Source organism: Triticum dicoccoides, chromosome 6A (assembly GCF_002162155.2).
Source record: "Triticum dicoccoides isolate Atlit2015 ecotype Zavitan chromosome 6A, WEW_v2.0, whole genome shotgun sequence".
NCBI classification, from domain to species: Eukaryota; Viridiplantae; Streptophyta; class Magnoliopsida; order Poales; family Poaceae; genus Triticum; species Triticum dicoccoides.
In genome coordinates, this window is record NC_041390.1 from 530,835,322 (window position 1) to 530,859,119 (window position 23,798).

A 23,798-nucleotide genomic window follows, 5' to 3' on the forward strand; every position below is an offset into this window, starting at 1 on the left:
CCGGGTACCTTCGGGCTCCAAACAAGGAAGACATGAAGAAGCTCATGGAAATGAACGAAGAAAGGGGATGTCCGTGCATGCTAGGTAAGGTAGTATTGATTGCATGCGTTGAAGGTGGAAGAACTGCCTGGTGGTTTGGGAAGGGCAATACACCGACCACAAACAAAAATCCACCATTGTGCTTGAAGCCATGGCTTCACATGGTCTATGGATTTTGCATTGTTTCTTTGGTTTGCCGGGGTCTCTAAATGATATCAATGTCCTCCAATGATCTCATGTATTTGCTCAACTAGCTAGTGGCAAAGCTCTGGTTTGCAACTATACCGCCAATGGCCATGAGTATACCATGGAGTACTATCTTGCCGATGGTATTTATCCTTCCTGGTCAACATTTGCGAAAACCATTAGTGACCACAAAATCAAGAAACAAAAAGTCTTTGCCGAAGCACAAGAGGCTTGTGGAAAGGACATCGAGAGGGCATTTGGTGTATTGCAAGCTCGGTTTGCCATTGTTCAAGGTCCTGTTCGCTGTTGGGATAAAAAATCTCTCAGAAACATCATGATTGCTTGTGTAATTTTACACGGTATGATCATCGAGGATGAGAGAGATTTGTACTTAGAATACAATTATGACAATGTTGGTAGTGGTATGAAGCTTGCCATGACGCAAATGAGATCGCTGCATTTCTTGAGACCTACCGGAAGATTGAGAATCGTGATTCACACAAGCACTCAAGCTTGATCTTATTAAGCATCGTTGACAACTCCATGGGGCGAGATAGATTCCCAATTTTATTCATATGTACTTGTGTGTGATTCGAACAATTTGGTGTTGCAATAATTATTCAAACTTTGAACATTTGTTGCAAAGAAAACAATTGTTGTATTGTGAATTGCTTTTCGGACCATTTATATCCGTACGTTTATTTTTCATTCAATTTTTTTGTTGAAATCTTCAATTCACGAAGCTATGCAAAATTTGTGCTACCGCGAGCCTTCTGGCGCGGAACAGATCCCATGAACGCATCCAAAACATTCACGAGACGAGTATACGAGATCTGTTCCGTCGGAGGGTTCACGGTACCATATGTATTTTTTTTGCCGACGCCCTTCAACGAATTTTTGCGGGACGGGCATATACCGGATCGGCTAGAGATGCTCTTAACCACGTACTACCGAATCATTACTGAACTAATGATCAGTTCGATTTCCACTAGCCATAGACCCCCAATGAATGAACAACATACAAATATATGTGTGATGGCAACGACATTTTCCAAAACAGTGTCCTTCCGATCGCGTCACAGAAACCGTAATATAAAACAGCATTGTTGTTGGCAGCAACGCAGACAGGTCGCATTCGAAAAAGACGAAGAACCGCATACAGGTCCCTTGGCTTTTTTTTTTACATGAAATATGAGAGTTTTATTGCATGAAAGAAATTCGGTTACACTCAGCCCTAAGGCTGCTTATAATGAAGGATGGACAGTTATCCATCCAACACTCGGATACCACTAAGGAAGTAGCATGTTTGGCACAAAGGTCGGCCGTGCCGTTGGCATCCCTACTAACATGTTGCACTGAAAAAGAAGCAAAATTTGCAGCTCTCTCCCTGATTTCCTCGAAGATAGGCGTCACAATAGATATTGAATTATGACGCATGTGATGATGGAGGTCGACTGTTTAGAGGTGGTTACACAGGTCCCTTGGCTTCACACTCTACCTAGCTCTTTTTTTTTTGAACACACTTTAACTAGCTCGAGTAAACCACGGGCCAGCTCAGCTCTTTTTCTTTTCTTTTGAGATTAGCTCGGCAAATCTTCAGACGCGGGTAAACCAGGCAGCTATTTTTAGGGCGGCCAAGTAAAAGCCCACCTCACCTACCACTGCGGCATCTTGACTCCCCCCGCCCCGTCCGGGTTTGCCCAACGCCCCGCCAGTTTCCCGGCATTTTTTTACCGGCCGCCGAACCGAACCCGGAGAGGAGACCGGACGCCGCCGCGGCCCCTCCCCACCCCCGCGTCCGCGAGAAGAACTGTTCATTCACACACTCCGCTAGTTACCGCGTCGCGCGGCGCATCGTCATCCCCTTCCTCCCTCCCTTCCTTATAAGCCGCCCGCCCGGCCTCCTCCCCCTCCCCCTCTTGCCCCCTCTCGCCCCCCGCCGCCGCCGCCGTCCCTTCCTTGTAGAGACAGCGTGTAGGCGCCGGGCGAGCAGGCCACCGCCGCAACCCTAGCCAGCTAGCGAGCCTAACAAACACCGCCGGTTGGAGAGGACTAGCTGCTGCTCGAGAGAGAGAGATGTCGTCCGGACGGTACATGGCCTACTCGCCCTCCCCGTCCACCACGCCGCACTCCCCGCGCATCTCCGGCCTCCGCGCCTCCTCCGCCGCCGTCGCCGACCAGGAGAAGTAAGCACCCCAGCTCCCTCTTCCTCCTCCCCCAGCTTCCCGTCTTGTCGTTTGTGGAGTGGACTAGGCTGGACTATACTAGAGGGTGCGTGCTGCGTGTTGTTCGGGAGATTGGAGCGGCCGCCGTTGCTGACTTTGGGCGAGGTTCGGCTCCGATCGCCCAGATTCGGGCCTTGCCAGCGCCGATTCGGTGTGTTTTCGGGTGTCGCCAAGGTTCCGCGGCTTGAATCTGATTTAACCCGGCGAGGTTTAGGGCTTTTTGGGATCGGATCTGATTCCCCGCGGCGAGATCTCCCCTTTGTGGTAACCATTGCGTCTTGTCCTGTCTTCACTGGATTTTCGCCGAATCAAGCGGGCCAGCCGCTCACTTCGGCCGGTGTTCACTTTGCTCGCTGATCGCCTTGTGATTCTGTACCGCGTGATCCAGCGGGGATTTGCTGGTTATTTGCCGAATTTCGTGAGGGGGAGAAAGCTGACTTGGCTGTGCTGTACGATAAGAGTGACAGACGATGATGAGTAATAATGGTCCTTTGTCTTTCTACTAGGTACCTTGCGGAGCTGCTCGCGGAGCGCCACAAGCTGAACCCGTTCGTCCCGGTGCTCCCTCATAGCATACGGCTGCTGAATCAAGGTGAGCTCTCATCTAATCATGCCATTTGTGTTATGATAACATCTGCGCGCTGGTCCAAGTTGTGCTTCTTCCACACGATTCGGAATATTCTGTTGTGATGGCGTGGATATTTGACTTTCCCTGCCTGTGTGCCTCTGATTCGTTGTTTATGGTGGTTACCCTCTTTCGTACACAAAGGAAGCTGTTTTCACCTACAGCTGAGCTAGATTTGCCACAAACTTGGTCATTCTTGGTGTGTGCATTTACTTTGTAGCTATTGTCGAAGGGGATATGCTTTTATTTTACCTTGCTGCTGCTTTTTTCATGATTGCTGTTTAGCTAACCACTACACTGGTGCTCCCCCCTGCTTGCTTAACCACCAAACTGGAGTATTGCCTTAGCAAATGATGAAAACTCTTAATATCTTTTGTTTCTTCACCACCCTACCTACCACTACCCCACCTTGCCACTCATCATCTGCTTTGGTTTTAGACTCTTAATCCTGACATCCACGAATTCATGCACTCATGACTCATGTACAGCTCTACATGCCTAATCTTCTTTATGAGCATGTCGTCCCACAACTATCTCATTGTAGCTTAGTCCTAGATGAATCGCTTAACTAACTTGGCTGAGGCTTGCTGGACTACATTGATTTGGTCTCATCCAGCAAGCTGATGGGGGCATGCCTTTTGATATAAGTTGCATAGTACCTCATTCCCAATGTGTCAGGATCCTTAGTGAGCTTGCAGCCGTGCAGTTTTCTGTTGTTGGCAGCATATCTATGATTAATAAATTCATATGGTGGTGCCATTACATTTGAGTTGTTAACTTGTTACTTCTAGTACCTTGAGTCTGTCGGTGGCCATTACATTTGATTTCTCAGTAACATGTGCAGCAAAAACTGCTCCACAGTTGAAGGAACAAGTGAATTTTTTTAGTTTATGTTGTTAGTCGCTGTGTTAATACACAGCATTGCTGGATTGTTCAATGATGGGAATGATTTTAGTTTGTGATTTATGGTTCATTGTTGAACATTTGCGCTATTTTGACTGCATTGAGGATTGTAAGAATCAAACATAGTGTTTGCCATGGATTCATGCTTTTGATAAGGGTGTCTCAAATTCACATTAATGTCCTGCTTGAGAAGCGGGATATTTTTAATCATTCTTTGGATTTAGTTCAAAGCCGAACTACATTATGAAGATTCGTGATAAATCCTCCTCTTCTAAATAACCTCTGGACTGGTAAGAGGATAACAAAACCATTGTGCTGATACTTTGGGTGTTGTGGGTTTTAGGTCAAGGTTGAAGGGTGCATAGAAGCATCTATTTCTATAAATGAAGATTAGCTAGGATTACTTTCCCTAGAGATAAGATAGGATTAGATTGTATCTGGTTGGTGAAGATATAATTATTAGATCTGTTAGAGATGTATGGTTGAGGGGCTAAGCATGTCATGCCTATAAAAGAGACAACATGTACCCCATTATCATTAAGGAATGAAATCCTTGGCATGGTTTAGAGAGTTATTAGTCAACATCTTCATTGCTCAATGACAATAGGTGCACCATGTCCCTTGTGTAATCTCTAATTAACTAATCTCTAATAGATTAATCATCATATATTAGCCAATATAAATGTAGTCTAATCTTGTCTTATCCCTAACAGAAGTAATTTTAACTAGACATGTCATGCCCCCTTGAACTTTGACCCGGATGCCCATGACACTAGACGGCATGTCTATGGGGCAATATACATCCTTCCTTGATGGGATTATTTGTGGCGGAGGATATTTTAGATTACCAGAATCACAGGGAAGCTCCAACTTAGTTGGATAAACACCAGTGTGCTAATCTTTTATAGCTGTAATTAATAATCTTACAAAAGGGATGCAAAATTGTAAGCATTTGATGTATACCTTTTTCGTGTTGCTCTGTTTAGCTGTAATGTTGTAGCTCTATTTATGCTGTTGAATTCTGCTTGTTCTACAAATATTTGTTCTGCTACTATTTTTTTCTGCAAGTGCGTATTGATTAATTTATTTGCATATCTTCTCAGCATAAATGTAATAGTGCTTTACAGCTAACTATACAGATTTGCAGTTGAGACTATTATGACTTTGTTAATTTTTCGTTGTTAAGGGATGAAAGGTTCTGTAGATTAGTTATTTACACTAACTCGTCCGGTATATATGTATATTGCTAATCACTAATTCTAACTGCTGACTTTCTACATCTTGTTCTTGAAATTGCAATTTGAAACAGAAATTTTACGTGTTTCCACACTATTGGAGAACGCCTCCCATTTAAACCAAAGTGGCTTTGAACATGGTAGTCCACTAACATTGGGAGGATTATATTCAAATGGAGCAGCAACTGATATGAATGGATGGACATCAGCATTTCAATCAGAAGTATGGATACTGACCATTTAACATAACTTACTCTTACATGTCTAATTACCATCTTTGAGAGCTTAGATCAGGTTTTTCTAACTGACATTGACACTAACAGACCTGGTTACGTTCTTGGTACCACTTGGTCCTTATGCTAATTTATTATTCCTGAAATCTTAAATCTGGGGTTTCAAGCTGCTTTTTGCACTGCTAAAGATAATGCTCTTGATACTGCTTGATCCTTATGCCAACTTTGCTAACTTTATTATCCCTTCCAGGCAGAGGGTTCAAAAGATGCCATTAAACTCCTCTCTGTATCGCAACTGTTGGATTTTGGAACTTCGGATAACATGCTAACACTCTAACTCACTAATCCGGCACCGTATGTCAGAAGTCTAACCAGTATGCTACTTAATTGACATGCTAACGTCAGTCTGCTAGTTGGTCACGATGCTACTTATTACTACACATTTTCCTTGCTACCTTAAGATGAGTTGGGATGATTATCACACAATATTTGAGACTATCTGAACTGTTAAATAGTGTTGACTTTGTAGATCTTTATGATATCGGCAAAACGAACTGTGGTAACTGTTAATTGTGAAGTATAATCCTGTCACTATTTCTGATTGCTCATAAGTCATGTTTGTTTGATTAGTTCTTTACATTTGGCTTGAATTTTGGAACTTTTCAAGTGCTTACTGCAAAAGCTACTCCTGTCGCTCCATATCCATTTTTCTAAATAATCGAGCTGTAACCATTGCAGAGTTCATCAGCTTATAGTTGGCTTGGAGGTTCTCAAGGCAGCTCATCTGGACTAATTGTCAAGAAAACAATGAGGGTTGATATTCCAGTAGACAAATATCCAACAGTAAGTGTGCTATTACTATGTTATTACACTTTGAATTGTTGTGGGAGTTGTGTCATGATGCTTTTTGTTTATTTTTCTAGTACAACTTCGTTGGTCGCATCCTTGGTCCCAGAGGAAATTCCTTGAAGCGAGTGGAGGCAACTACTGACTGCCGTGTGCTTATAAGAGGCCGGGGTAGCATTAAAGATCCAGCTCGGGTAAAACTCTTGATACCATGCTTTCATAATCTCCCCAGTTAGATATATTGGCAAATCTGGAGCATTGTTTCAAGCAAATTTGTACTATAAGCATGTTTAGGGAGAGCTATATCATTTTCACCTTTCCTATTACCCCATGCTATAAATGGAACCTGGGTTTTAGTTTTTATGGCAACCCCACTCCTATCTCTTGTTATCTATACTGGCTGTTTTTCAGTTTTCTCCCCAGCGTTTCTTATTGTTAATTTTTACTCCCTCCGTCCCAAAATAAGTGACTCAACTTTGTACTAACTTTAGTACAAAGTTAGTATAAAGTTGAGTCACTTATTTTGGGACAGAGGGAGTATTTTATGTTATTTCTGAGCTTAAATATTTCTGTAAGAGTGAATTATCACCAAAGAATTGCTTGGTTCTGGTGGAAAAAACTTGTACTTACTTGTTTTCGGCCTGTTTCCAGTGGTAACCATATGTCATTCAAGTGTTATTTTCCCCCCTTTCTGCATGCTTGTGTTTGTTTTGTACTTCAGTCGACTTCACCTTGTAGTTTGTGGTAATGCTTTGTAGGAGGAAATGATGCGTGGAAAGCCAGGATATGAACATCTGAATGAACCCCTACATATATTGGTTGAGGCAGAGCTGCCTGTTGAAATTATTGATGCTCGTCTGATGCAAGCCCGCGAGATCCTTGAGGATCTGTTAAGGCCAATGGTATGTATTTATATTGATATCTCCTCCATTTGTCTTCTGGTTCTGCAGAATCAGTGCCTCAAAGTTCTTGTATTCTATTATCTACAAGCAGGACGAGTCTCAGGACTTCTTCAAGAAGCAGCAGCTCCGGGAGCTTGCAATGCTCAACGGCACCCTTCGCGAGGAAGGGATGCAAAGATCTGGTTCCGCATCCCCTTTCCACAACAGCCTTGGAATGAAGAGGGCCAAGACAAGGGGGTAAAAGGCCATGAGTACCATGGGAGAAGCAATCATCTGTCCTGAGACGGAAACTGAGTATGCCTATGGGTTTGCCTTCGTGGCTAATGGCGCAAAAATGGTCTGGTCTCAGCACCGATAGCGTCGGAGCAGCCCGTACTTGATAATACATATGCCTGGAGTCGTGTTCGCTGCTACTGGAGAGGTTTGGTTATGGCAAGACTGGGTGTCTGACTGTCGAGCTATATATCGGGTTGTGCAAGAAGTGGTTTGTGTATTGCTATGAGCTATGACTGGGGCTTTGATTTAAGGTTCTTGTGCTTGTATTTGAACTTTTGAAGAATGTTATCTGGTTATGTTATTTGGGATTGAAATGATGTTGTAATTTGTTGCAGTTATAGTATTGCTTAATAATAGATGGATATTGTAATATATAGGTTCGGGTATTTTCGGGTATTTGCATTATTCCGTGCAACATCCTTTGTGACGTTGTGAAGGTTTGGACGTATTAATCTATAGTTTAACTCTTAAGTATATCTTTCTTTTCTGAAATGGGGACAAAACAGTTGCCTCATCTAGTAACTACTCCCACTGTCCCAGAATATAAGAGCATTTTGCACGGGATGAAGAGAGCGTTTTGGTATGTTCATATGAAATGCGGCGTGATTCATGACGGCATTCTTTGCTTGACTGTAACATGGTGAAATGCGTCTGGTCACTATGTGAGGATGATGCAGTTTTACGAATTTATGTTGATGACACGCTGAGCCCAAAGCTTTGGTTATTCTCCTTATGCAACACCCTTGTCATTGAGGTCTCGTCACTCTGTGCTATCTGGCATGCGAGGCGCTGAGCAATCCACGAAAACGAATTCCAAATCCCCCTGTCGACGCATCTATTTATAAACCGTCACTTGAAAGAGATAAAAGATGAGCAGCAGGAGCGCTGAGCAATCCACGAAAACGAATTCCAAATCCCCTTGTCGGCGCATCTATTTATAAACTACCACTTGAAAGAGATAAAAGATGAGCTGCAGGAGAATGTACAAAGGAGGGCCACACTGGATCCCTCCCCGAATGGAACCCATAAAATGAATCTGATGCAACGGTGTCACCTACAATATCCAGAGGAGCTGTTGGCGCGATTTGTCGTGATGATCATGGTGTTTTTGAAGGAGCCTCGGCAGTTGTTATTGAAGGGATCACTGACCCTGAAATCTTGGAAGCATTTGCGTGTAGCGAGGCTACTAATCTCCATCCTCGCCTCCTTCCACACTCATCCGAGAGCTAGAGGTGGCATCAAATTCAGGTGGTCATTGCATGATCCTGAGAGAGATCAAGGCCTTGTTTGTTTGGACTTTTGCTTCTGCTTTTGCAGATTTTCTACTTTGGCAAAAAAGCCAAAAAAGAACTCCTAAATTGGTGCCTTTTGCTTCGACTTTTGACTTATACCATCATATAACAATATTGATTCATAAGTCAAAAGATGAAGCAAAAAACCCTATTTATGAGCTTTTGTGCCTTTTTTGCCAAAGCGAAAAAGCTGTAAAAACAAAAACAAAAGCCCAAACAAACAGGGCTTAAGAAGCGTCTTTTTTTAAAAAGAATTGGCTTGTGATTTAGTGATGAACATTTTAAAAAATGGCTTGTGATTTTAGCGATGAACGACGTGCATGTAATACCAAGAATATCAAAGCTCATAGGTTAGCTATAGGATGGCAACGACTCTTGATGTTGGCCATCGTGTATGGTTCTCGAATCCACAAAGGACGCCTTTTATCTAAAAAGAAAAATGCAATTCCAACCAAAAACTTACAGCGTTCTCAGCTCACAGTACACAGATCAAAGCAGTTTTTTCGCTGAACCTTTTTTTTTGGCAGGGTTTTTCGCCGAACCTTAGCCTAGCCTTCTCTGCCTAAGTGAGATAGGAAGTGGAACTATATATTGCAGTGCTAGTTGTTAATCAAGACATGGCAAATAGCTTACGATTTGCCCCTTGACTGCACATAACTTAGTTGATTAATGTACTTGCAGTAGGTTCATCTCATATTGATTTCTTAAAAAGAAGATTTAATCAATCTTAATTTGCGATGAGTTAGACTAGTTCACAATCTGTGCGTGTTGTGATGAATACCAAATACAATCCTCAAAAGGAAAAGAGACTCCGTGCAGATGCTGACATATAACATATACAGCCGTGCAAATGCGCATGTATGCTTAGCATATTTCATCCGCCCACCAGCGACGAAACAAAAGAATGGTAAAGAGAAAAGAGTGTTGTTGTTGTATATTTTATCCACTCTCATGGGCTTCTTTGAAAGATAATTGGGTTGTTGTCGCACCTATTTTTCTGAGCAACTTCATAAAGCAATGCTTGAGGTCACACTTACGTGTATCTTTTGGCAATACTGTTACTGAATGATATGATCCAATAATCTGATTAATTTTCATTTCAGTGATAGAAAATGCTGGCAGTAAGCAGCCTGATTAACCAACACTAGCAGAATTACTTATGAAGTACTAGCTCATAGTAGGCACTTGGAAACAAAGTTGTATAATTAACATCCAAGTTCAAAGCATAAATGAAGTGCGAGTTAGCAGGTACACCACCACCACCACCATTGTCACCATATCTCGGTTATGAATCTAGGTGGTTGACTTCACCAGCCAGCTAGTGAGCTTCAGCCCAAACTTCATTCACCGGCACCTGCAGTCCAACACCAATTCCACTTGTGTGAATTGCGTGAATTCATGCCACATGAAAACAAACCGCCACTACCGAAAATTTATCATTCAAAAAATGCAAATGAATCGGTGTGCAGTTCAGCAAAATGTTTGGCAAATATGCAAGCCTAGTTTCCACACTCTATTGCTACTAAAAAAAAGAAGTCCCACCTCCCATGTACCACATCCTGAGTTGAAGTTAATTTTTGCCACCATATTAATAGCCATGTGTTATTTATCGACATTGACATAAGCAACCATTTATAATTAGCAATGTCAATAATTTTGTCTAAGAGAGGCACCTCGAGCAGCTTTGGAATAATCTTACTCACCCTACCAAGATCGGTACAAAATAAAATATCACATTCGACATTACATTTATACTTGCAAATATACAAACATATTGGTAAGTCCAAGTCCTACTGACAGCAGCATACTTTGTTCTTTCAATATTGTATTATTCAGCTATAGTTTAGAATGAATTTTTTTTGCAGTGTGACATTCTGCTGTTAACTGTAATATTTGCTAATAGAAGCAGGGACAAAAACCAGCATCTTACCATACTTGCTTCCCCAAAAGTCCCAGTAGTACGTTGCCTTTTTGAATCCAAATATTCATCAATAGTTGCCAATTCTGCCCGTGGATTCTTTCTGGGATTGAAACCACCGCAGGCACCTTCTTGACTCTTTTCTGGGCCTGTCCAAGAATCAGTGCTCATGAGGATTATTGGGTTGACTACAGTCAAAGCATAATATCTAGTGTTCTCTAACAGTGAATATCACATTGACCAAAGGTGCACACAGGGGCTTGTGCACATTTCAAAAAGAGGCTGCACCAACTTAAATTCAACTACTCCCTCTGTTCACTTTTATAAGGCGCTCTAAACATTTCAGACAGCTCGTAAAACAGCTCATTTTCAGTTGTCTGAAACGACTTATAAAAGTGAACGGAGGGAGTAGTTTCTTCTCAAGCCAAGGATTTTTCAGCAGAACCTATATATGGTGCATCTCATGTTTGCAGTATGCAAAGCTTGGTAGCTCCTGAATGCAAACGCAACCCAAAAAGTACCATGAGACAGAAAATAAGTAAAGAACAAAAACAGGTAACAAATGGACGATTCACCGACTCAAGAATAATGTCCAAATTCTAATTTTTAACAAGTATTTTCCCGTAGAAAGTTAGGAGAGACGTGGTAAAAAGAAATCAGAAAGAAGCGGGGCCAGTCATGAACTGGATTAATGAAACTGAAACCTCACGTACCATTGTCAGTAATACATATATATATCCACTTACCTATACTATTTGGTGTTCTTTCCCAATTAAGATAATAGGGACAGATCAAGCCGATAGAATTTCTTCTTGGTATCAAAATGATTTGAGGGGTTCAATTAATCTACCTGGACTTGTCACTGATGAGATACCATAGTTTTCAGCGTCTCTTGTCATGTTCAGAGTCTGGCACACTGAAGAAACAGGAGCACCTGCAAGGACTGGTATTTAGATATGGTGACAGGTATCAGTAACTGATGGAGTGCAAAGAGCACCATCAAAGCCTACCGAGGCCATCGAGTATTAGTAACAATGGTGCATACAGTCCCTTGATGCATAATTTGGTTATCTCTGGTAAACAAACATTTGGAGGTAAAAATGATACAGAACAACAATAAACAACAAAATAACAAGCCAACAAGCAAAAAAAAAGGTTTCCAACTGTATAATTCTAAGATAAATTCTACAACTATGGAAAATAACATGCATAGAAACCAAACAATAAAGATTGCAATATAATGAAGCATAGCAAGGAGCCAAGGAATTACAACAAGTAATAACTATAGATACTGAATTTGGAAAAGAGCCATCTGACACATTAAAATCGTAACTACATCAAGTAATATTGTCAATGATTTATCTAGCCCAATCACTCATGCATTTGCCATTCTCTAACAATGAAAAAGATTAGGATAATTATGTAGATGGAGATTTTCCCTAGTTTAGAAGAAATTGAGGTCGTCCAACTTATTTCACCTGCATTTGTCAATGACGAGGTACCAGAACTTTTAGCAGGACTTGTCAGCGAAACTGGAGCAACAGGAGCACCTGCAGCACAGCAGACAGTTGGAATAGCAGCAAGTAGCAAAACACAGACTAAGCAAAAGGAAGGCACCATTTCTCGTGGGAAGTGCAATCATGAAATATCATGCAAATAAAATAGCCATAGAATGTGAAGCAACCAATAGAAGAAAGAAAGAACTGAAAAATTAAGGGAAATATGTTTCCATTGAAGATGTTCAGAGATAAATAAGGGAAAACAATGTGCACTACAACCAGACGCTAAGGGGTGGAACAGAATGTAGCGGCACAAGGTATTGTAGGCCAACAGGCTGTGATGTGCTCGCATTTGGACGTTTGCCTACATTATTTAGAGAAAACTTCTACAAATAGGGGCAAACAATGCCCTTAAGACCGAAACGGAAGACTTCCAATAAAATGTAGGATGGCCGAGGTATTTACTGATTCATAGACCACATCACAGGAATGATTAAAGCATAAATCAAGTGAAACAAAACAAACTTGGCAAATATTAAAACCACAGCAGTAAAAACTAGAGAGAAACATAAGCGGAGAGTAAACCAAAACGGTGGCAAATGACATAGGTAGAGAGCAAAACAAGAGTGAGAGGTTACCTTCCTTCATAATTTGTTGGAGCAGGGAAGTCGCTTTACCTGAACCAGCTCGTAAGCTTTCATCTGAAGATAACACGAGTTCATCAGTCGCCACACACATACGACATACACATGAAATACCAAAAGGTGGTTACTTTTCTAAAACAACAGGGCAGCAGAGTAGAAACAAACCCATGATAGTCGCAAACCATTCCTTTGCATTCTCAATGAATTCTACGCATTAATAAGAAAGAAAAAAGATTCATGGTTATTCAGTGATAGGTATGTACAGAGTACACAAGTCTGCAAAGGAGATATTCGTTAGTTATACCGAAACTTGAGTTGGCTAGAGATCTTGTGTAACGCTGACTGCAAAGAAGCAAGAAACATCAATGAGATGAGCGGACCAGAGAAGATGCTATTAGCCCAGCAAATAAGATTGTGTATGTTGTTTTACCTCCCCCTGAAAAGGATGGCCCTGGCAACAGCAGCTGGTTGTAGATGGGGACGCTGTTCCTTCACGCGCCGCCGCCTGCACAATCTAGCAAAAATCACAGATTATAGTGTGCACATTGAGCAGCAAATAACTAGCATAGGCTTGAGATCAGATGAATTACCCAGAGGCAACGTCAATGGGAAGCACTTGGTGCGGCTTGGTGTAGCAAGTCGGCAATGTGAGCGGCCTGTTGAGCTCTGGGGTCCTCGAAGCTAACCTGGAGAGGATGTACGCAGCCTCCCTCCTCACTCCATCCCAGTCCATGGACGCCCTAACCAGCATATAGGGTGATTCACATTCTTGAAACAAGAAAACTCATACGATGAACCCTCCATGAATTCAACGGAATGAGCAATGCGTGCAAGTTAGAGGCCGTAGGGAGAGATACCGGAGCTGCTCCGACGAGAGCAGGGCTTGGGCCATGACACGAGGAAATGTGTGGTTCGCTTTCGTTTTCCAGGCATCAACGACGTGTTGCATCCAATGGTGGGCCCGGAGCTTGTCCATGGCGGACTCATCCCCGGCGGCGATGCTGGCCAAGTAGTGGTGCATCAAGAGGAAGTTGCGGAAGGCGTGGGCGTGGAGGCTCCTGGGGCCGGCAGGCAGGAAGCCATCAAGGTAGTCGATGGCATCCTCCCACAGGCCCTTCCTCACGAGCCCCTGCAGACGCTCCAAGCAGAAGGGCTCACTCGCCTGTAGCATCAGCCTGCAATAAACCTAGATCAATTCCGCAAACAAGTAGACAGCCCTGGGCTGGTTCCTGTGCTGAATTGGGGAAGGGGAAGGAAGGGGACGTACCCGTTGAAGGCGACATCGTAGCGCTGGCGCGAGAGGAAGGCGAGGAGTCGCCGGTGGCGAAACCGCGACAAGCAGGGGTTCTCCGCTTCGTCGGGGAGCTCGGCCGTCGTCGTCACGCCGGGGCAGGGTTGGGATTCGGGGTCGAGGTCTAGGGATCTGGGGACTGGGGAGGGGTCGAGGTCGAGGTCTAGGTCTAGGGATTTGGGGGCTTGGGAGCACATCCTTCCTCAACGCGGGCGGATTCGACTTGTTGGGGGAAGAGGGGGATCGAGGTCGTATAGGAATTGCAACTGCAGACTCGGTTTGTTTTTGGAAGATGAGATGAGGGGATTCGAGGGACATCCTCTTTCCTTCGCGTATCGGCCACGACGGGGGCTGGGCCCCTCTTTCTTTCTTTCCCCCCCTTTGTTTTTTATTTTATTACTATATCCTTTTTTAGGGTTTTCTATTCTAATTAGTTGCATGCAAATTAAGGACAGTAATAAAACTGAAATCTTTTCCTGCTCACGCCATCAGGCCGTTCGTTTTTGGATCTGACCGTTCCAGTGTGTAATTTGCGTCTCACTCTCGCCTCGACCGTCATACTTTTAGAGCATCTCCAATCTAGACTGTGGAAAGAAATGAAGGCTTCTCAGGGCATGTGTTTTCTGGCCGTCAGATAGCCTGTCCAAATGAATCCCGCACGTCAGATCTTCAGATAAAACAATCTGGGCCGTTGGATCAACTCTGATGCGACAAGCAATGAATAGTGCCCGTCGTTTTTCACTCGTTCTACAGTCCTATGTGTCTATGACCTACGGGGCCAGGCGAGGTGGGCCACTTTTCTCAGGGGCTGCGGGAGAGGGGGTGACTAGTGCTGGTTCTAATTAGTAGAGAGATCCTGCCTCCTCATGTAGTTTTGGAGGGCCGATGAGGGTAGTTTCGAGATTTCATATGCTCTCCCTCGTGTATCATCCTGTGGATGGCTGGGTTGCGTGTTAGGCCAAGGAGAACGACCGATTGGGTGAACCCTAGCCGCCACTCTCCCCCCCTTCTCAGCCCGTGCTATCTCCTTTCTTCCTCGCCTTCCCTCGCGCCGCCACCCACCGAGAAGCACCGCGGCCACTGCTGCTTGAGAACCCTAGCCGCCGCCCCCTCCCTTGGAGGAGGGGCTAGGGCCGGAGCCCCCTCCCCCTCACCCCTATATATAGTGGGGAGGTGTTGGGGATATGATTATCAGATATGACCCGCCCAGGAGGGGCCGGGTCATCCACATGGCGGTTCATCTAAATGAAGCCCAAGAGTATATTAGTGATGGCGGTTCAATAGACAGGTTTGTTAAAAGGGCCCAAACCCGAAGGCGGCTTAAGGCCCGTAAGTGTAAACCGCCATGTATATGTAAACTTGTATTGTAAGGCATGTAAGATAAGTCACCGAGCCGGACACGTTTGTATCAGCCGGCCGGGATTCTGTAGGCCGCAAGGCGTCAACCTATGTATATAAGGGGGCGACCCGGCAGCGGCTTAGGGAAAGAAACAACAGATCGAGAGCCACGAAAAGTGTATTTGCTCCCTGGTAATCGAAACCCTAGCAATACCACCTCAAACTGAACTAGGCCTTTACCTTCACTGCAAGGGGCCGAACCAGTATAAACTCCTCGTGTCCTTGTCCCGTTTAACCCCTTTAAGCTAACCTCGTCGCAATGGTTCCATAACTAAGTTCTTCCATGAGGACATCTGCCGTGACACTTCCACGACAGTTGGCGCCCACCGTGGGGCCAGCACACGGTGGTTTTGAGTTCTTGAAGGGCAGCTTCGAAGGGATCAAGGGATACGCTGTGGGCTGGATGACCAAGAGTCGTCGCGTAAGCTCTACATCGACGACGCAGACTGAGGCCCCGAGGCCGGCTCAATTGAGTACGGGTACCGGGTACCCTTTGGCGGAATCCACGTCTTCATCGGCAAGATCGGCGAACCAGGCCCTGAGCCGGACATCTGCACCGACATCATCGAGACGGCTTAGCGTGCACGACCCGCCCGGGTTAAACCCGCCGTGAAGCATGCCTTTGTCGGATGTATCGATGCGGCTGAGTTTAAAGGCTCTATGTCTGGCGGTGAGACGGCCATCTACTCTGATGGTGAGTCGTCCACAGGCGAGACCGACTCAATGTATCAACTGCAAGATGGACGGCTTCGGGGCTGTTCCGATGGCGACAATATTCCGGACCCCCATGAGCCGCCGAACAGGGTGGCGATTTTTCATGGCTGGCACGCAGCCGGTTCTCGGCTCGACAGCCGCCGCGGCCATGACTTCCAGCGCAGCAGCGGTGACGGCAGTGGGTGCTGGCGGTTCAGCGTGCCCGCCGGCTCAAGTTTTGTTGAAGTATATTGCCCGCTTCCCTCCATCAGTTCGGACTTTTGGATGAGTTGGCTGGAGCATGAATTCAATATGGTATCCGAGCCAAGAGGTCTTGAGTTCAAGACCCTGCCAACGTAGTATTAAATAAAATGATTCTGCGGCCTACATTGATCCCACGTGAGGGAGTCCTGGATTAGGGGGTGTCCGGATAGCCGGACTATACCTTCGGCCGGACTTCTGGACTATGAAGATACAAGATTGAAGACTTCGTCCCGTGTCCAGAAGGGACTTTCCTTGGCGTGGAAGGCAAGCTTGGTGAGACGGATATGTAGATCTCCTACCATTGTAACCGACTCTGTGTAACCCTAGCCCTCTCCGGTGTCTATATAAACCGGAGGGTTTTAGTCCGTAGGACGAACAACAATCATACCATAGGCTAGCTTCTAGGGTTTAGCCTCCTCAATCTCGTGGTAGATCTACTCTTGTACTACCCATATCATCAATATTAATCAAGCAGGAGTAGGGTTTTACCTCCATCGAGAGGGCCCGAACCTGGGTAAAAACATCGTGTCCCTTGTCTCCTGTTACCATCCGCCTAGACGCACAGTTTGGGACCCCCTACCCGAGATCCGCTGGTTTAGACACCGACATTGGTGCTTTCATTGAGAGTTCCTCTGTGTCGTCACTTTTAGGCCCGATGGCTCCTCCGATCATCAACAACGACGCGGTCCAGGGTGAGATTTTTCACCCCGGACAGATCTTCGTATTCGGCGGCTTTGCACTGCGGGCCAATTTGCTTGGTCATCTGGAGTAGATTGAAAGCTACGCCCCTGGCCATCAGGTCAGATTTGGAAGTTTAAACTACACGGCGGACAACCGCAGAGACTTGATCTTCGACGGATCTGAGCCACAGCCGAGCACGCCGCACTATCACGATGGGCATGATCTAGCTCTGCTGTCGAACAGTGCCCTGGAGGCCGCACCTGTGTCCGCTCTGACCCTTAGCTCGAAGCCGACCATACCAATCGAGGATGGGTGGTTAGACACCACCTCGGGGGCTGCAATCTCTACGGCGATCAAGCTGAACACCAGCCTTGTCCTCTGCGAAGCCCGTGACTCCAAGGTGCCGGACTCCTCTCCGGACTCCGAGCCCTCCGCGCCCCTACCGATCGAATCCGATCGGGCGCCGATCATGGAATTCACCGCTGCAGACATCTTTTAGCACTCGCCCTTCGGCGATATTCTGAATTCACTCAGGTCTCTCTCTTTGTCAGGAGAGTCCTGGCCGGGCTATGATCGGCAGGATTGGGATGTGGACGACGAAGAAATTCGATCCCCACCCACCACCCACTTCGTAGCCACTGTCGATAATTTAAACGACGTGCTCGACTTCGACTCCGAAGACATCGACAGTATGGACAACGATGTAGGAGATGAACATGAACCTACGCCTATAAGGCACTGGACTGCCACCTCATCTCACGATGTATACATGGTGGACACACCCAAAGGAAGCGACAACGAGGAACACAGGGATGCAACAAGGAATCGTTCACTCGAAAAGCAATCAAAGCGGCAACGTAAGCGCCGCTCCAAGCCCCGCCTCGACAGAGACAGCAGCCATACAGACCCAGCCATATAGCAGGACGAGCCGGTGGACGACGATCATGCCTTCGAGAAACCGTCTGAACAAGGCAACTTGGATAAACAAACCGAACAACCCGTCCCCGGCGAAAATAGCATTCCGGACGACCTTACGCCGGATAAGCTCACGGAGCAGAAGAACCTCCACAAAAGGCTCGTCGCCACTGCGCGTAGCCTGAAAAAGCAGAAGCGGAAGCTCAAGACTATGGAAGATGCACTCAGAATCAGATGGAGCAAAGTACTCAACACCGCAGACAAATATGGCGGCAGTCGCCGCACAAAAAGCTATCAGAAGCGAAAGCTACTGCCTGAATTTGACGAGGAGGCCTTAGAGCCCCTGCAGTCAAAAAATAAGAAAGCCACCCGGTCGGATAGACGACCGCACGGCCAGCATGGAGCGGCAAGCGGCGCCGCACACAAGCCGGCACACGATCCACTCAAGGATTCGCACCAAAAAGATGGCCCAGCCAGATCGATCTATGGGCCAAGAAAGCAAGCTCTAGTAAGCAATGCAACACAACAAATATCCGAACATCACGGCACACCCAAATACAGGGGTGCCACACCCCCCCTATGTTTCACCGATGAGGTTCTGGACCATGAATTTCCAGCGGGATTCAAGCCCGTAAACATAGAGGCGTACGACGGAACAACAGACCCTGGAGTCTGGATTGAGGATTATATCCTCCACATACACATGGCCAGAGGAGACGACCTCCACGCCATAAAATACTTACCCCTCAAGCTCAAAGGCCCAGCCCGGCATTGGCTTAAAAGCCTTCCCGAAAACACCATTGGAAGTTGGGAAGAGCTCGAGGATGCTTTCCGGGCAAATTTTCAAGGGACCTATGTCCACCCTCCGGATGCAGACGATCTCAGCCACATAACTCAACAGCCCGGAGAGTCAGCTCGGAAATTCTGGAACAGATTTCTTACTAAAAAGAATCAGATAGTCGACTGTCCGGACGCCGAAGCCCTAGCAGCTTTTAAGCATAACGTTCGAGACGAATGGCTCGCCAGACACCTCGGCCAAGAAAAGCCAAGAACAATGGCCACATTAACAAGCCTCATGACCCGCTTTTGCGCAGGAGAGGACAGCTGGTTGGCAAGATGTAGCACCAGTGACCCAAGTACATCCGAAGTTAGGGATGGAAACTGAAAACCCCGACGCAACAAGGACCAGCACCGGAATAAGGGAAACAGCCCAAAGAGCACGACAGTCAACGCCGGATTCAAAAGCTCGCGGCAGAATCAGAGAAATCCGCCCCTCAATGATAACAGGGACGAGCTGTCCAACCTAAACAAAATCTTGGACAGGATATGTCAAATACACAGTACTCCTGGGAAGCCTGTGAACCATACCCACATAGATTGTTGGGTTTTCAAGCAATCCGGCAAACTCAATGCCGAACACAAGGGGCTCGACACACCAAGTGAGGACGATGACGAACCCCACAAGCAGAGCACCAGGAAACAAAAAAAAATTCCCACAAGAAGTCAAAATAGTAAACTTACTTCACGTGACAAAACGAGCGGCACCCATGGAGATACGCGCCATACGGCCTATCCCAAAGGGGTCTCGCCGATGGTTGCTAAAACCGATCACCTTCGACCATCAGGATTACTCTAGAAGTATCCGGAATGCAGGCTGGACTGCCCTGGTATTAGATCCAATAATCGACGGACTCCACTTTACACATGTCCTGATGGACGGCGGCAGTGGTTTAAACCTGTTATATCAGGACACAATCCGCCACATGGGGATAGACCCAACAAAAATTCTCCATAGCAAAACCTCCTTTAGAGGGGTAACGCCAGGCCCGGATGCCCATTGCATGGGTTCTCTCTGGCTAGAAGTTATGTTCGGCCCCCCCGATAACTTCCGTGGCGAAAAGCTAACTTTCCACATCGCCCCATTCTCAAGTAGCTATCAAGCACTGCTGGGACGCGAAGCTTTCGCCCGCTTTAACGCAATACCGCATTATGCATCTCTTACGCTTAAGATGCCCGGTCCATGAGGCATCATCTCATTAAAGGGAGACATTGAGTGTTCCTCCCGCACGGAAGACTATGCGGCTGCCTTAACAGCCCCATAATAAAGCGGCTTCACCAGCCAAAGGTCGTCAAGACAACAGACACGGGTAGACGAGTCCGGCATAAAAATACAATGGATAAAGGCTTAATAGCCGCATACCCCTGTACTAGGGGCTCCGCGCATACAAAATAAGAGATAATAAAGCTCAATTTCACCGATTTTTGAATCATACTTTGTTTATTTTAACATACGTTCTCGCACGACCTTTCTTCAACTAAGTTCCTCTCTTTTATAGATGAACACCGTGCTGTGCCCGTCCAGGATACGGCACAACGGAGACACAGGCGCAGACGTGCAGCAGGGACCCGTTCCAAGGATTCTTTTCAGATTAAGACCCTGCGTAAACCTTTTTTACTGTCTCTTGTTGATGCACATCCCCTGGTTTCTTGGTATAACCAAGAAGGAGGCTGGCATCTTGGCATGTGCCCACGTCAGAATTTTGCGCGTACCTGGACACTAGGGGCTTATTACTAAGGGCGTTGTCCTGCCCATCCTAATAAAGACCGAATACCTTAGGGAGTGTTCGGCGACGCGAGTTTGGCCTTATATGCATTAGCTCCGAATCATGTCTTTGGTCAAATGTTGGGTTTGCCCGGCTCCTGTGTTTTGCTGCCTTACGTTCCGCTCTATCAGCTAAGGCGGCACCAGGAGAACTACTGCGATTGTGCCCCGGTTCGGCCAGGCGAGCACCTCAGTAGAGAAAGCCGAAAACTGACTGTCATGATATAGCGTGAGACTGGTCAACCACTCGATGACTTACCGGAATCTTTAGGATTCCTCCGCATTAACGAAGGGCCGTTTCCCGGCCAGGCACATACGCGCCCCGAGTTCGGGCGAGCGCAGGCGCCACCAGGGGCTATATAAGTAGCCTCACTGTCAAACTCCTATGGCTAAGTGAAAGTGATAAAGCATTATAGTCCGATTGCCTAGTTCGCTGCGCTATCACCTCCTTTGTAGGACCAAGACGTTGGATCAAGTGTGAGAATGCGCCTTCTGCGAACACCCCCGCATTATTTGCGTGGGGGCTGAAGCCGATGACTGCCATCTTTCAGGTTACACACACACACACACATATTAAACGGCCGCACAGGAGGTGTTATAATACTTGCAGGCACAAGTATAAAAAGCTTCTACAATTTATCAAAAACATTGTTTTACAATAACACATGCTATTCGAACATAGCATCCTTCGAGCACTGCGTCTCTACTACACAAGCGCCTTGAAGAACTTCCTGAAAATAGTGCTCGGTAGGTACTCGGCTTTCGTCCGAATCTCAGGATGCAACAAAGGTGGTCTCCATCTCCGCCCAGTATGTCTTGACACGGGCAAGAGCCATCCACGCACCCTCTATGCACGCTGACCTCTTCATCGCATCAATACGCGACACCGCACCAAGGAACTGCTGCACCAAGTTGAAATAACTTTTCGGCTCTGGTCTCTCCGGCCACAGATGACTCATGACACACTTCATGGCGAGTCCGAACAACCTATTCAGCTCGGCCTATTCGGCCAAACGATCGGCTAATGACAGCGGCCGCTCTGGATTATGGAACTGCGACCAGAAGAGCTTTTCCACTTCATGATCTTCTTGATCTCGGAAGTGTTCGGCCGCATCTGCGGCACTCGCTGCCAAATCCAGATAGGTGTCCACCGTACTCCACATCCGGTCTAACGGAGCATGTTTAGGATCACAGAACTTCCTCCACAGCATAAAGGACTTTCCAGCCGTGATATCTCCGGCCTGACGCAGCTCCTCCTTCATAGCTCTCATCGCAGAGCGAGCATCCTTGGCATCCGCAACGGCCTTCTCCAGGTCCGTCTGTTCCGCCCGGTCTTCTTTTTCAAGAAGCTTGCAACGGTCAGCAGCGCTCTTCAGCTTCACGGCCATCTCGGCCATTTCCTTCTTGCTCTGGCCGTGAGCAGCCTGTTCGGCCTTAAGCTCTTCAATTGCCTTTCCGGCAGCCGCATCACTTTTCCTGGCTTGCTCCTGGGCTCGGGCAAGTTTCGCCCGAAGATTCTCCATGGCAGCGGCACCATCTGCATCAAACGCACACATTGTAAGATACTGTCATAAAGCTCCTCTTATAGGTGCCGCCGGAGGAATTACATACCTTGTGCCTTGTCAAGCCGCTTGTTGACAAGCGCGATGTCAGCATCTGCCACGTCAAGTTGCCGCTTTAGCTCGGCAAATTCATCAGTCCGGCTGGCCACCGGACACTTCGCCACCTACGTATGAAGGCGGCATATTAGACTTGGGATTATGATCTTCTGCGCGCCGTCACTTTTGACAACGCACAGAGTCTCAGGGGCTACTATCTACACAGGGCGCATCTTATCTATGCACAACTGTCAAAAAGGGTACATTATTTCGCGTACCTCAAAACCTGTCAGTAAACTCCTGACGGCCTCATGCAATCCGCTCTCCGCGGATGAAATCCTTTCAATCACCGTGCCCATTAATGCACGGTGCTCCTCTGAGATAGATGCTCGCCCTAGCAGATCCTTCAGTTCCCCCGACCGTGCACCGGACGGTGCCGGACTCGTCCTATGGCCTTTTTCGAAGGCCGGACGCGGAGGACTTTGGGGGGCCATATGACTACCTTCCGGCCCTGCCGGATTCGGAGAAACCCTCCGCAACGATACCTTAGGGCCGCCTGCCTCGCAAGGCGGTACGACAGGGGGAGGCGTTCCGCTCTCCATCATCCCCGGAATAAGATCCCCCGAAGATGAGCTCTGCTGAGAAGGGCTGAGGTCCGAGCTACAAGGTAAATTTTCGGTTACTCTTCTCAGATATAAAGCAAGGATTCCTCTCATCTCTTAAAAAGAAAACCCCTCTCTACTTACGGCTCGGTGGAGGGCTGATCCCCTTGAGGGCATAATTCGGCCGTAGTATCCCCCGGCGCAGGACCCTCTGATGAAGATTTCTTCCCCCACTTTGAGGCCATGGTCTCCGGGTCTTCAGAGGTGGTCCTCTTCTTCCCCTGAGGGGAGGAATTTTCGATTCCTCCCTTCCGAACAGCCTCCTTCGAGGAGGTCGTAGCTTCCTTGTCCCCTCCCTCGCTTTCCTCCGAAGGCACAACCTCCAACATCCTGACTAGCACGGGATCTGGCGTGATCTCGAGGAGGGGGGTCGGACACCTGATTAGCTTTGCTTTCGCTATCCACTCCTATTTAAAGGACAACTCTTTTAGGGGCAATTTTATGATAAATATACGGATAGCGAGTCCGGGCACAAGGCTACTTACTTGAGTATCCGGGCGATTGCAGCTCAGACCTGTGTCCTCGGTCAAGTTCGGACACACTGCGTGTGATCCGAAGAACAATTTGTACATCTCCACGGGCGTCGCGCCCATGAAATGCTGGAGAGCTCGTGGTCCCTCCGGATTGAACTCCCACAGGCGAAGGGGGCGACGTTTGCGGGGCAAGGCTCGGCGGATCACCACGACCAGGCTGATTTCTCTTTCTATGAGATCTCGAATGCGGCCCTGCAACAAGGGCATGTCCTTGGATGGCCCCCAGTCCAGTCCTTTATTGACCCATGACGCTAGCTGTGGTGGGGGACCCGAGCGAAAGGCAGGTGGCGCCACCCACTTGGTGCCCCTGGGAGCGGTGATATAGAACCACTCTCGTT

At 46.8% G+C, this 23,798-nt stretch overlaps 2 protein-coding genes across 6 annotated transcripts; one reads left to right on the forward strand and one right to left on the reverse strand.

Moving 5' to 3' along the window:
- Positions 1-2,116: 2,116 nt before the first annotated feature.
- Positions 2,117-7,866, forward strand: LOC119317702 (KH domain-containing protein At5g56140-like). Of its 2 annotated transcripts, none has more exons than XM_037592190.1 (7): positions 2,117-2,411; positions 2,957-3,042; positions 5,288-5,436; positions 6,185-6,289; positions 6,370-6,486; positions 7,051-7,194; positions 7,283-7,866. In XM_037592190.1, exons 1-7 carry the CDS (start codon positions 2,302-2,304, stop codon positions 7,433-7,435), a joined length of 864 nt encoding a protein of 287 aa, XP_037448087.1. In that variant the 5' UTR covers positions 2,117-2,301; the 3' UTR covers positions 7,436-7,866. The 2 variants fall into 2 exon arrangements, with proteins under 2 accessions (XP_037448087.1, XP_037448088.1); XM_037592191.1 differs by having other exon boundaries at positions 2,118-2,411; positions 7,286-7,866.
- A 1,940-nt stretch (positions 7,867-9,806) lies between these two features.
- Positions 9,807-14,425, reverse strand: LOC119317703. 4 transcript variants are annotated; one of them, XM_037592193.1, is made up of 12 exons: positions 14,091-14,425; positions 13,681-13,998; positions 13,414-13,563; positions 13,254-13,328; positions 13,128-13,165; positions 12,989-13,030; positions 12,818-12,880; positions 12,159-12,230; positions 11,691-11,753; positions 11,531-11,614; positions 10,693-10,829; positions 9,807-10,116 (listed from the first exon to the last, which is right to left on the reverse strand). In XM_037592193.1, exons 1-12 carry the CDS (start codon positions 14,309-14,311, stop codon positions 10,081-10,083), a joined length of 1,299 nt encoding a protein of 432 aa, XP_037448090.1. In that variant the 5' UTR covers positions 14,312-14,425; the 3' UTR covers positions 9,807-10,080. The 4 variants fall into 4 exon arrangements, with proteins under 4 accessions (XP_037448090.1, XP_037448089.1, XP_037448092.1 ...); XM_037592192.1 differs by having other exon boundaries at positions 13,254-13,337; positions 14,091-14,424; XM_037592195.1 differs by lacking the exon at positions 11,691-11,753 and having other exon boundaries at positions 13,254-13,337; positions 14,091-14,423.
- Between the last annotated feature and the right edge of the window lie 9,373 nt (positions 14,426-23,798).

Bases quoted from the DNA above. Each gene is read 5' to 3' on its own strand.
- LOC119317702 (XM_037592190.1), top strand. From the start codon at position 2,302: ATGTCGTCCGGACGGTACATGGCCTACTCGCCCTCCCCGTCCACCACG. The intron at 3,043-5,287 runs GTGAGCTCTCAT...AATTTGAAACAG, and splicing joins CATACGGCTGCTGAATCAAG to AAATTTTACGTGTTTCCACA. The intron at 7,195-7,282 runs GTATGTATTTAT...ATTATCTACAAG, and splicing joins AGGATCTGTTAAGGCCAATG to CAGGACGAGTCTCAGGACTT.
- LOC119317703 (XM_037592192.1), bottom strand. From the start codon at position 14,311: ATGTGCTCCCAAGCCCCCAAATCCCTAGACCTAGACCTCGACCTCGAC. The intron at 13,564-13,680 runs GTATCTCTCCCT...TATGCTGGTTAG, and splicing joins CTCTCGTCGGAGCAGCTCCG to GGCGTCCATGGACTGGGATG. The intron at 10,117-10,692 runs GTAAGATGCTGG...GTTGGACTGCAG, and splicing joins CTTTTGGGGAAGCAAGTATG to GTGCCGGTGAATGAAGTTTG.